This window comes from Mus pahari, chromosome 12 (genome assembly GCF_900095145.1).
Source record: "Mus pahari chromosome 12, PAHARI_EIJ_v1.1, whole genome shotgun sequence".
NCBI lineage: Eukaryota > Metazoa > Chordata > Mammalia > Rodentia > Muridae > Mus > Mus pahari.
The window spans coordinates 29,681,910-29,695,334 of NC_034601.1; the positions used below are offsets into that span (position 1 = coordinate 29,681,910).

At 44.9% G+C, this 13,425-nt stretch overlaps 1 protein-coding gene across 2 annotated transcripts in view; it reads left to right on the forward strand.

The window, feature by feature from the left end:
- Ropn1 (rhophilin associated tail protein 1) overlaps positions 1-11,825 on the forward strand; it is a 34,429-nt gene extending 22,604 nt beyond the window's left edge. The window contains exons 3-6 of one of the 2 annotated variants that reach the window (XM_029544727.1): positions 2,721-2,838; positions 4,462-4,623; positions 10,473-10,648; positions 11,634-11,818. In XM_029544727.1, coding sequence (XP_029400587.1) covers positions 2,721-2,838; positions 4,462-4,623; positions 10,473-10,648; positions 11,634-11,700 — 523 coding nt within the window. In that variant the 3' untranslated portion in view covers positions 11,701-11,818. Of the gene's footprint in view, positions 1-2,720; positions 2,839-4,461; positions 4,624-10,472; positions 10,649-11,633 lie in introns of both variants that reach the window. The other variant, XM_021209818.1, reaches the window with a different exon arrangement.
- Positions 11,826-13,425: the final 1,600 nt, after the last annotated feature.

The following is a 13,425-nucleotide window of genomic DNA, read 5'->3' on the forward strand; positions in this document are numbered from 1 at the left end:
GGAGGAGGAGGAGGAGGAGGAGGAGGAGGAGGAGGAGAAGAAGATCTCTCCAAGCTGGTTTCCCCTGATTAATAATACACCTTCCTTCATGGTTGTGGAAACACATACTTGGGCAAGACTAAAGACAATTTGCACCCAGTCTTTGGGGAGAAAATTCTTTTTTAATTGATTTAAAAAAACAAACAAACAAACAAACAAAAAACTGATCTTTTCCGTCTGCATGAAGATGTCCGAGGTCACAAGGCTTTCTGGGACCGGCTGTAGAACTGAGGATGTCAAGTCGCTCTATGGTGTGCTTGTAGCACACTGGCTCCGTGAAGGGCCCCTAGAGACTGCTCAGTGGGTGAGCTTGCACAACAGGTGCCGACTTCACCGCAGCGCCTTTACATAGAAAGCCTCTCAACTATGAAATTGCTTCTTAGACACACGTGCCTGCTGGAAAGTCGACAGCCTGGCTTGGTGCAGGGGGGTGCGAGCTAACAAGACCTTACTGGGGCCTTTTCTAGATGTTTCTATTGCTGGATGATTACTTCCTTAGCAGTGTCTCTGTGAAAAGACACCTCAGACTGTAGAGGGGAGGGGTTAACGAAAGAGAACCTCAGCAGGTGGTGGAGACATCTAGGCTGAGCCAGAAGGAAGCTTTTTAGAATGGAAGGAAAGGAGCCCAGTCTAAATGGAGTTGCTTTGCCTAGTCATGAATCCTGTGTCGTTTTCTATCTTGAATTGTGTGCATTACCTCTAAGATTGGACTTCAACGTCAGAAGGCTAATTTCCTTTGGCATAGTAGGACAGATTTTGTTTTATGCCATATGATTGCTTAAAACCGCATTTTAATGTTCTTGTACTGCTGCATTATCGTAAGAAAAGTGACATTTCTCAATATTGTCCCTGACATTTATGGAGGGAAACTTTCCCACCGTGGTAACCTGCTTGCTCCGTAGTGTATGATGTGCTATAAATTTTTTAGACATCCGTGCAAGATCAGTTTGTACTTCAACTGCAGTGAGAAACGGCATGACTTGAGAACACGCTCTATCCAGTTTAGACATCAAAGGCACTTACTGGATCGTTTTCTGTGGCTTACAATCTTGTGTTCTAGCAGATGGGACACCACCGAGTATCTCCGAGATAAAATAGGTATTTAGTTCATCACATGCAATAATTTCCTCCCCTATGTCCCATCCAAGAAGCCAGCTCCCTGCCATCAGCAGGGCCATCGAAATCCGTAAAACTGTCACCATGGAATCATTCACTCGAAAATAGAATGCAAAGATACAGAGGAATGAATCCATGGCTGTGGCTTCATTCTCTAACCAACTATACCAACAACTCCAAAGCTTGTTCGGAGAGTGTCACGTATCCCACCCAGGCACTTCTGTGTGATGGGGTGCTGTAGTGTTGCTGTCCCCGCTTTAAATCCCCTCCCCCACCCCACCCCAATCTGATTGTAAGGTCAGGCCACATCCCAGTCTGGGTGCCCCGCTGTACCACTCTCACCCAGACACCGGTCTGTCTACAGAGAGCGCTAGTGTACTGAGTCAAAAGTGTCAAAGTCTTTCTACAGCCGGTCCCACTGAGGACCTCCAGCCACAGACCGGAAGGTACATGTTCTGATTCCTGTCTCTTTAGTTCTGTTTGCTTTGTGTCTCAGAAAAGGGCAGTAGTTAGCGCTGTCGTGTAGACTGACCCTAAAATGGGCTTCTGGAGAACAACACCCCTTTCCCCCCATGTTTTACACTACCTGGTGACGAAGGGGCAGAAGTCAGCAACTTTGGGTGGAGACACCCCGGCATCATATTGCTCACGCTTATCATGCCAATCTTGATAAAGGGTTTTACCTATCTTTCACATCACCCCTAAACAGAGTCCACCCCACAAGGCAGTAGCACACAGCAGGCATATCTAACTGAAAATTCTGAGGGAAGAAAGAACGGGACTGCTTCATAGGCGGCACTATTATCAACTTATGCCGCCTCTTCCTTGCCACGCCTCTCCTCCCGGGCCTTCCTGAGGGCCTTACCAGCCTTTCTTCTCCTTGCTCAAGCCCCACACAGGCCTCTCATTACCTCAAGCCAGAAACCCTTTCCCACTCCCCCCAGGAACCGTGCTATCTGCTCTTATCTTCACATAATCATGGTCCTCACGTCTGCCAGAGCCACATGAATGGATATCCTATGCATATCCTAGTATCTCTCGGTCTGTCTATGCAAATAAAACACCAGGGCTGGAGAGATGGCTCCGTGGTTAAGAGCACTAATTGCTCTTCCAGAGGTCCTGAGTTCAATTCCCAGCAACCACACAGTGGCTCACAACCATCTGTATTGGGATCTGGTGCCCTCTTCTGACGTGTCTGAAGACAGCTACAGTGTACTCATATACATAAAATAAATAAATACATCTAAAAGAAAAGAAAAAGACTAAGAAGGGATGGGGTTGTGACTGAATATGCTGCAGTAATTACGTGCTAAGCTTCATTGGCTGTTTATTATTCTTAGAAAAAAATAAAACCTTTTTATACCCTGAGCACTCTTCATTCCTTAAAGTGGAAATAACACAATCAGACTTTCCCATTTGCAAACAAACCAAACATAGCTAAATACTGTTCTTTTATCTACTCAGCCAAAAAAAAAAAAAAAAAAAAAAAGGAAAATAAATTCATAAGTATCCAGAGGCCACTAAAGCCTGGGAATCTCCTCTATGCCCCACCCCTTCTCTTGCAGATATTTCGGGGCTATGTCCCGTGGAGAGATTCCTCCAGTGAGAGAGAGGTCTGAACAAATTCCTTTGTCCAACTGGGCTGAGCTGACACCCGAGCTGCTGAAGGTCCTGCATTCTCGGGTAAGGGGGGTAAGGGGCTCTAGAGATGCTGTTTGGGTAAGGGGCTCTAGAGATGCTGTTTGGGTAAGGGGCTCTAGAGATGCTGTTTGGGTAAGGGGCACTAGAGATGCTGTTTGGGTAAGGGGCTCTAGAGATGCTGTTTGGGTAAGGGGCTCTAGAGATGCTGTTTGGGTAAGGGGCGCTAGAGATGCTGTTTGGGTAAGGGGCGCTAGAGATGCTGTGGAAACTGAGCAGTTACATCAGGGCCATTTGATCGCCAGCCAGGCTGCTGTCCATTAGCACTGCCTCCAAAAGCTTTTTTGTTTTGTTTTGTTTTTCGAGACAGGGTTTCTCTGTATAGCACTGGCTGTCCTGGAACTCACTCTGTAGACCAGGCTGGCCTCGAACTCAGAAATCTGCCTGCCTCTCCCTCTGCCTCCCGAGTGCTGGGATTAAAGGCGTGCGCCACCCCACCCGGCCCCCAAAAGCTTAAGTCCTGGCCAAAAAGTGACTCTTCCTTCAGAGAAACGGGAATCTGTGTGGAAGAGACTGAATCCTTGAGCTGTTCTGGGGTCATCACAGATTCCCCCTCCTCCCCCAGATCTCAAAGGCTACCCAGAGGTTCAGTGTAATGCATAACACCTGTCTTAAAGGGTGTTGGCATCACGTTAACAGAGCCAGACCATGAGAGGTCTACCGCAGACTGGTGTAAAAGCAGCACACCCTTCCAGGAAAACCCTCCACACATTAGCTAGTGAATGAGAAAAGATGAACTGATTTGAGAAAAATCTGTGCTTTGGCCAGTTGTTGGGATACAGTTGAGCTGGCATGGTGCCCCACATTAGGATACAGGATAGGGGAGACTTGGGTGATTCGGGGCACACTCAACCTTGGGCTCAGAGGCCTTGGCAGTGTGTTGAAACCTTAATGGGGTACCCACACCCTCACTGCATCCTAATGCATGCTAAGGGGAATCCATCAGTCCCCTTCACTCTTTAACTGCCGAGACTTCTGTGGAGTGAACCCAGCAAACCTCTCGAGGTCCTGGGACCAAACAATGTTAGATACCTATCCTAAACCCTAAGGTCAGCCATGGGGTGCCACATGTTGCTCATGCAGAGACAGGAGGGAAGCACATGAGATTCAATACAGAGCACAATGAGCACTCTAGGGGAGGAGTCTCAGCCAGCCTCTAATGTCCCATCCGCCTTCCGGGGACAACCTAAGAACAAAACTAGAGACCATAAAGGCATCATAAGAAATGAAATGGGGGCTGGAGAGATGGCTCAGGGGTTGAGAGCACAGACTGCTCTTCCAAAGGTCCTGAGTTCAAATGCCAGCAACCACATGGTGGCTCACAACCATCCGTAATGAGATCTGACGCCCTCTTCTGGAGTGTCTGAAGATAGCTACAGTGTACTTAGATGTAATAATAAATAAATCTTATAGAAAAAGAGAAATGAAATGGACTATACATGGATCTCTCTACCATAATTCTGACATCTGGGGTTTAAAAATATTAAACTACATCACAGCATCACAAAGACAATTGTCAAATGGAATTCCCTGGCTCTCTCTAGCTCCCAGTTCCCCTCCTTGTGCTGGGAGAACTCATGTGCGTTTTGTGTGTTCCTTGTCCCGAAGGTTGCTGGCAGACTGATCATCCACGCAGATGAGCTGGCCCAGATGTGGAAGGTGCTGAATCTCCCCACGGACCTGTTTAACAGTGTGATGAACGTGGGTCGCTTCACAGAGGAGATCGAGTGGCTGAAGTTTTTAGCCCTTGCTTGTAGCTCTCTTGGAGTTGTAAGTGAGCTTTCTTGTGTTGTGTGACAGTGGATAGAGGGCGGTGGGTGGCTCAGAAGTAGACAGAGACTGGGAGGGGAGGGGAGGGGCTTCAGATCCAGTTCTTAGGTATACCAAAACCAAACTTTGAAATGCCCCATCATTTTTCTCTGGGCCTGGAAGGACAATCTATCTGCACCCACTCAGCTTTCTCAGATGATAAAAGCAAAGTGAAGCAAAAACATCTATCTGCCTTTCATGCCCCCTTCTGCTCTCTAAATGAAGGTCATTTCCAGGTCCAGCAAGGAGGGATGGCTACTATCAGGTTCTGCCAAAAGCTGGCCAATTTGGCTTTGGATTGTTTGTGACTCTCAGCCATTGCCCTCAGATTAATTTTTCACTCTGCCTTGCCACGTCGTCGATGACCTGAAGCTGTGGGATAAGATTTGATTACTTTTGGGGTCTAGATACCTAGAAGCTATATTGGTAGAGAAGGTACCAGGGGTGTTCAGCCTCATCGAAAACCACTGGTAAGCACGAGTGGGCATATGCCTCAGAAAAAAAAAGAGAGCAAGATTATCTTTTCAAACAATGTTAAAGGAACAGGAGAAGGAGAAACTTTCCAGAATCATAATCACGGAGAAAGTAAGCTCATCTTAATTCAGGCGTTTTCCAAATTTGACATGCTTGAAAATTGGAAAGGCCATTTTCCTGCTTTGAAAGGAAAGGATGCTGAAATCAGCTTTTATGTGCATTTAACACTGAGGTATCATCTAAGTGAACCCCCCTCTTAGTCACCAGTAATGAATGGAAACAGATCAGCCACGTCTTTGGAGAGCAAGTCTTTGCTACAGCCTTGGAATTCACATACAAGCCAGCAAGGAGCTCACTGCCTCTGCTCAGGCCAACGGGGATGGAAAAGTGACCTGTATCACACGGCGCAGACAAAGCACGATCTTGGTTTTGCTTTTCAAATGTCTTCGGAACATGTACCTGGCATTTTTTGTTTCTGTGTAAATTTAGCAGAAATATTGTAATCCAAAGTTTCCCGTGGGTTTCCCCTGCAATTGGCATTATAATCATTTCTCCAGAGAGAAGGAAAGAGGAGACTATTTGTGGCTGGTTTTTTTTTTTTCCATTTTCTTTCATAAGAACATGATACACTGTTCTCCAAGGAGGAGAGGCAAGGCAAACACAGCAGGGCAAGTGAGCTGTCAAACAGGACTGACGTTTTCGGGGGGGTGGGGAGTCTGTCTGTCTGTCTGTCTGTCTGTCTCTCTCTCTCTCTCTCTCTCTCTCTCTCTCTCGTGTGTGGGTGCATCTTGTAATTTAATCTATAGTTAATTCTGACCTTGATCATCTTCAAAAGGTAGAGTAGGGAAATAATGACATTTGATCCGATCTTGGAGCATAGATTGGTGCAGCAAAGGAAGCCACCTCCATGCAAACCCTGCCTCTGGGTTTCACGCTCTTTCTCTCCCCCAAGGTGGCATCTGTTTTAGGACAGGGCTGAGACAGAGGAATCCGGTGTCCTTGGGACCCAGTGGGATTCACTGGGCTGCTGCTGTCCGGACACTTGCTGCTTGTAAGCTTTTGCAACTCTCGGATGGGTCAAAGCATCATAATGCTCCCGCCGGCTCACCCCAGGTCTCCCTGGTACTGGCCCTCTGACGTTTTCTGTGCATTGTCCTCTCTGCCCCCTGGCTTTGGTCCACTTCCTAGCCTCTCACCACTGTGAAGAGTCATCATCGTGTCCCCATAGCTCGCAGTGGCCTGGGTGACTTTGCAAAGCCACATCCCGACTCCTTTTCTGTTTGCATGTGCTGTACCTGGCAGGCTTTCTCTGATATGCCTGCCTCCCAAACTGGGAGGCAGCCATGAGGTGAGCTGCCTCTTTCTTCATCTCTTCCAAAACGAGGAAGCTGGATCAAGTTTTCTATAAAGCCCTTCACCTCTACCAAGCTGTCATTCTCTCCTACGTATCTGCTTCCATCAAAACAGCCTTATGCCCACATCATTCCATCAAAGAATACCCGGAGGCAAGCTCATCCTGGAAGAATAGTCTGTGTACCAAAAGTGCGGTTGGATGCAGGAACCAGTGCCTACACCGGCTTGTGTCATAGGAGCTTAATCGTGGGGCAGGTCAGCGCTGCAAGCAGACAGCTTGCCTTACCTGAACTCATATATTGAAATTCTAAGTCCCAAGGAGATGGTAGTATGAATGGGACCTTCTGTCACGAGAGTGCAATCCTCAGGCATGAGGACTAAGGAGTCTTATAAACGGGGGGTTGAAGGAGGCTGTTTGCCCCTCCCACCATGTGAGAAGACAGTGAGATATTCCATCTGTGAAGAATAGGCCATTGTCAGCCCTTGATCTTGAACTTCACCTTCAGAACTGTGAGCAATGGGTTTCTGATTTGTATTGAATTCCTGAGTCTAAGACACATTATTATAGAAGCCCAAGCAAACTCAGTCAAGGTGTCACCATGTGGAGAGGGCTTGCGTTCTATTTAACCCATATACCCTTGTAGACCAGTCTAGTAGACTTTTCTCCTTGTTTTGCAAGCAAGCTCTGGTCTTTTATGGAAAAGCCAGTTTTGCTCCTGTTAGAAGGGTCTTCTGACCTCATAGGCACACACACACAGATACATAGACAATAGCTGAAAATGAAATAAAATATTTTTCTAAGTATGTGGACACTAGAATCTAAAGGCACATATGAATAATCACTAAATATTTAAGGTCAAAGGTACGTCATGGTCTGCAAGGGCTGTGTTATCAACTAACTACACGCTAGGTGGTTTACACAACAGAACCATACTGTCTAACGGCTCTGGAGGCCAGAGTTGAGGCCGCCTCTGCTGATGTAGGAGGAGCTTCCTTCTGTGTCAGCCTGAGTTTGTACAGCTCAGGTCTCCTCACCAAACTTTGCCCACAAGGCATGCTGAATTAAGGTCTGTCCTAATCATTCCACTTCGACTTAATTAGCTTTTATTACCATTTATGGTGAGTGACATTTTGATTTGGTTTGGTTTTCTAATAGGATGGCCTTGAATTGTCCATCCTCCTGCCTCAGCCTCCTGAGTGCTGCAATCGCAGGTGTGCACCATCTTATTCATTCCTATTAAGTCTTTAAGTCAAAGTCTCAGATTCTAGGACTTAGGACTGCTGTGCCAGGAAGCATTCGTGAACCCCAAAAGACCACCAAGGAGCCAATTCCAATGCAATCGCATTAGGGTCTCTTTATTACAAGTTCCAGCTTGGGCTCCATGCCAATCCTGACAGCAGGCCGGGAAGGCGGAGCCCCAAGCCTAGTTTCAGGCAAGCATTTATAGAGGCAAGCAAGCAAGCAAGCCAGGGGGTTTCTAGCCTGGCACACATTTGATTGGAGGCCTTTTTATGGCCTTTAACATAATTGGCTGGTGCTGGGAGCCAAACCATAAACTTAACTTCTGCTTTTCTGTTGGTTAGTGGTTGTTAGGAAGCCAGGAGCAGACTTGTAACCTGGAGGTGAAGATTTGTTGGGGAGTGACCTGGAAACTGGTGCTAGGTGCCAGTTTGTTAATTCCAGTTCAACCTTAGGTCAGGTTCTGTAAAATGGAGTCTGAACCCAAAAGATCTCCCAGTACTGCGGTATAAGAACTTGAGGGGAGGGTGGTTCATCCTACAACAGCGCCTTAAGAAGAGGACAGCGTAATGAAGCAGGCGGTAGAAATACTTTAGAGAAGTAGGAAATGCTGTGGGCAGAATTAGGCAGCTCAGCACACACACTTATGCTTGCAAATATCCTCCAAACCACTTCTGTGTTGATCTTATCACACACTTAGGCCTTCCCCTCCTATCACACACACACACACACACACACACACACACACAGACACACACACATACACACATCTCTATAATGTTTGTTTTCCTGGAGCTCCAGAAAACTGACCTTTTACAAAATCACAAACCTCAATTATTATTATTATTATTATTATTATTATTATTATTATTATTATTTACATCTCGTGGCTGACGTTTTTTAAACAATTGTACATTGAAGATCCTATTTCATAAAATGTTTCTTAAATGGAAATAAAGTTTAAATACCAATTCAAAATGAATAGTAATACATTAGGGCAAAAGACATTTAAAATCACTGCCATTCAGTAAAACGGCCTCTAGGAAGATGAGCTAAATTTACTCACATCCTCTTAGGCCTCTCAGTAAAAAAAGGACCATGTAGACAGTCATCATATCCAAGGAGGGGGTGACAGCTGAATGTCCACAAAGTTGCCAATGAAGGAGACTTCCCTGGCCAGTCACAAGAGGACATAGAGCAGCGGCTTAATTACCCCAGCATACTTAGCTCTCTCTACTCAGGACTAATTCTTGACTGACCCCTGGAGGGTGTGTAAGTCATTTTTTTTTTCTGATGCTGTGATAAAACTCTGACCAAAGTCAATTTGGGGAGGGAAAGATCTATATCACCTTATACTTCCATGTCACAGTTCATCATTGAGTGAAGTAAAGGCAGGTGCTCAAGCAGAAACCATGGAGGAATGCTGCTAACTCCATAGCTTTGGCTAATAGCTTTCTTATACAGTCCAGGACCTCCCCACCTAAGTAAGGATGGTGCCACCCACAGTGGGCTAGGCCCACCTATATCAGTTAGTCATAAAGATAGACATGCCCACAGGCCAATCTGATCAAGACAATGTTTCTAATGAGGTTTCCCCTTCCAGATAACTCTAGGTTGTGTGAAGTTGACAAGAAGAACTAACCAGAACAGTGATATATATATTAGATGATTTTACTTAATCTGGATTCCCCATAAAGAAACATTTTTGATTTTATGGGACTCCGTCTTTCTAGAGACAGTATACTTCTCTTACCTCTTCTCCCCTGTTATGGCTTTGCCTCAAGTATAAGAAAATTTTCTAATTTCTTTTTTTTTTTTCATTTACTTACCATGCATGTGTGTGTGTGTGTGTATGTGCATAGAGTCAAAGAACAGTTTTCAAGAATTGGTTCTCTTTTTTAATATAGGAAAAACTGGGAATAATAAGTTGATGTTATGAAGGATCTACTAAACTTGCTTAGGGGATACTAAGTTACACAGAACAGAGTTAGTTAAAGGAGGGCCATGGTTCTCTTGTCAGGGAAAGCACGCTTGTGCCAGGCAGGCAGGGTGACCCTGGCTGACAGATGCCCGGGGACAGCAGCCTGCTCTGTCTTGAGATATCTATAATAAGATTTTACATTGTAAATCTCCCTATTCTTCAAACATAACTAAAACATGGAACATGTTTTATTACTCACATTGTAACTCGGGGCCACAAAACCGCATAAGCTGACGGAGATTTCTGGGGAGCTCTGTTCTGTGCATTAACCAGGACTATACTTGTGCTATGATTAAAAGTTGTTTCCTGTATTAGTCTCTACGTCCTCTGAGTGATCTCCTATTGGGAAGGCGTGTTAATTCTGTAACCCTTTCAACATGTGGTTCCAGAGAGTAAATCTAGAGTCATCAGGCTTGTGTGCCTGGCACCTTTTCTCACTGAGCCATCTTACTGGTCCAAGATAGTGCTAATTTTGTAGGGTGAAAAAAAAATCAGTTCTCCTTTGAAGTGGTTATTGTAATTAACAAACATCTTAACGTGTTTAGCAGTTTATTAATTGAATTTCCTCCAGGAGAGAAGGGGACGATATAGCTGGCCAGTATGTTTAGAATGAATTGATTGACATATGTTCAGCTCTCTAGGCTTGTGGGCCCTCCTCACTCCTAAGGAATAATTTTGTTTTGTTTTTCCTCGAGTCTAAACTGATCTCAGGGAACCTAGCCTGGAAGAGTGACTTTCTCCTTCTGTTTTATGGTTTTCTAGACCATTGCCAAAACTCTCAAGATAGTGTGTGAAGTTTTATCCTGTGACCATGATGGAGGACCACCCCGGATTCCTTTCAGTACCTTCCAGTTTCTGTACACGTATATCGCTGAAGTGGATGGGGAAATCTCTTCATCCCATGTTAGCAGGATGTTAAACTACATTGAACAGGAAGTGTGAGTAACCTCTCAGATGGGAAGCAATGGTGCACTGGGCTGTGGATCTAGGTGGTCCAGAGTGAGGCCGCTGCTGACAGTCCCTGTCAGACAATAGCTTCAGCTACAGTTTTTTTTACTTCTATAACGATGCAAAAGCATTTCGGTTCAGTAGAAGCTAAATTTCAATTTTTTGAACTTCGATACAAAAGTGTAATGTGTACTGTGTGGCTGAGCTGGCATGGCCCGAGTAGGTTGAATTATTAAGCACATCGTTGACAAGATATTTTTCTTTACAAGAAGGCATTCTTTAAACTTAAAGATTTATTAGTTTTTTAATGATGATGTAGATAGTGCACTCATGAGTGCTGGTGCCCTTGGAGGTCAAAGATGTCAGAGCCCTTGAAGCTGGAGTTACAGGTGGTTATGAGCCAACCAACACAGGTGCTAGGAACTGAATTCAGACCCTCTGCAAGAGCAATGTGCACCTGCCAGAGCCATCTCTTCAGCCCCCTGACATGGTATTTTCCTAAACAATTCTACCAACTGAGGACCAAATGCTCAAATATATGAGTCTCTGGGGTCCATTCTCATGCAAAGCACCATAGACAGAGAACCATCTCCACAAAGTTGTCCTCTGGCCTCACACATACATTACACACACACTACAATAAAAATTTTTTTTTTTTTATTTTTTAAAAAAGGTTTCAAGCCAGGCAGTGGTGGCACATGCCTTTAATCCCAGCACTTGGGAGGCTGAGGCAGAGGCAGGTGGATTTCTGAGTTAGAGGCCAGCCTGGTCTAGAGAGTGAGTTCCAGGAAAGCCAGAGCTATATAGAGAAACCCTGTATACAGAAACAAACAAACAAACAAACAAACAAAAGGTTTCTTTGGGATAGGAGGAGTGAAATTAACTTGGTGTGATACACACATATATAAGTATATGATGTATATTTTAAGTTGATTGTTAACCAAACTAATTCCAGATATCTGCTTTTCCAAACAGAATTGGTCCTGATGGCTTAATCAAGGTGAATGACTTTACTCAAAACCCTAGGGTTCGGCTGGAATAAAAGCACAATTTTGGCGATTTTAAAGGAAGATACAGAGGTGGCTGTACTTCAGAATAGCTGAACTCCATGCACCATCTAAAGTCAATTTTCTTTTACAACTGGTACAAATAAACAATTAGCCAGGAGCATGTGGAATTCATATTTAAAGCAGTGGGGACAAGATACTTGCACGTGGTGCAAAAGTGGCCGGCAAAACTTGGCTACAATACACACATGTGGGCTACAATACACACATGTGGAGTCAAAGCCAGGCTGGATTTAAAATGTGGGATGCGGGCTGGCAGGCGATGAGGCTTGGTGATTGCTGGGTGTGGCTTTCACTCCTTTGCTCCTCCTTTTGTCCGTAATGAATTCATCCTTATTTATTATTGACTTTTATTGACGTACAAGGTTGCCAGACATAAGTCAAGACACCAAACTGAATTTGACTCTCAGATAAATAACAAAAATTCGCACAGTTGCTTAGTTGATTTCGTTAAACTGGGCATCCTAGGTGGAAACCAGGGAGGGGGGGGAACGACTTCCAGGCATTCATAGCTAAGCCGTATCTGAGTTCTTCCCTTAGAAAGCTCCAGGCTAACACCAGGGTATGAATGTAAGTTGCTTTAAGGAACCCTGAGAAGGACGAATAGGATGGTTCAGAAATTAATATTTCAAAAGAGCCATTTCAATAGATTCTTGTGAAACATTATGTATGTGATATATTCCTTCAATGAATATCCCCTCCCTAGAGAGAGCAAGTCCTCCTGACACACTCTTAAGGCAGTTTCTTCATGGAAGGAAATAGAAAATGAACAGGCTGCAGTTATTAGAGTATGTGAACGTGTGTGTGTGTGTGTGTGTGTTTGTGTGTGTGTGCGCACGTGTATGCATTGTGTAGGCCAGAGGATGTCCCAATAGAATCTTCTTCGTTCTCTCTCCAGCTCTTCACTTGCTTTGTGTCTGCTCTTCTCCCTTTTCTGTTTTAAAGCAGGGTCTCCCTTTGTCTTACTGATCCACCAGGAACACTATGTAGATGGCACTAGCTTGAACTTACACAGAACCTCCTGCCTCCTGAGTGCTGGGATCTCCAAACATCTGCCTGTTTCTGCACAGCCCCAACCCCCTTTTTGCCCACTCCATCCCCCATCCCCTAACCCCAACCCCATAACTGTGGCTGGCCTTTTGAAAGAGAATATTTTTTATCAATTAGAGAATATCCATCCCCCTGTTCCTTTCAGATTCACCTCCAGTCTGCCCACCCATCCCAATTTGGTGTCCTTTGCTCGCTTGCTTGCTTGAATAAACCAGAGTACAAATTGTGCTAGTCCTTCGTTCTGAGGATCTGAGCTCAGATTCGCATGCTCACATGGCAGGCGCTTCAATCCTGACTTATTTCCTTAGCCTCCTCATTGTTCTCAAGATCAAGTGAGCCACATTAGTTTGTATCCACATATATTTCTACATAAACTAGGGAGAAATGTATCTGTTAGCGTTTAAGGTAAAGGAAGATTGTGGTGCAAAGTCATCATGGATCCTTGGTTTCTCCCAGAGCAGAAATGCTCACCTGTGTACTTGCAGGGGGTGGAAAGACAGTGGCCACACAACTAAGCCTGCTTGCCTTCCGGACCCAAAATCAAAGTAACTGTTATGTTCATAAAGAGAAAAGGGCCTTTTTACACTTGGGGAAACAGACTGAAAACAGAAACAGAGTCTTGGTAGCCTTGAGCATGATCCTAGAATTAA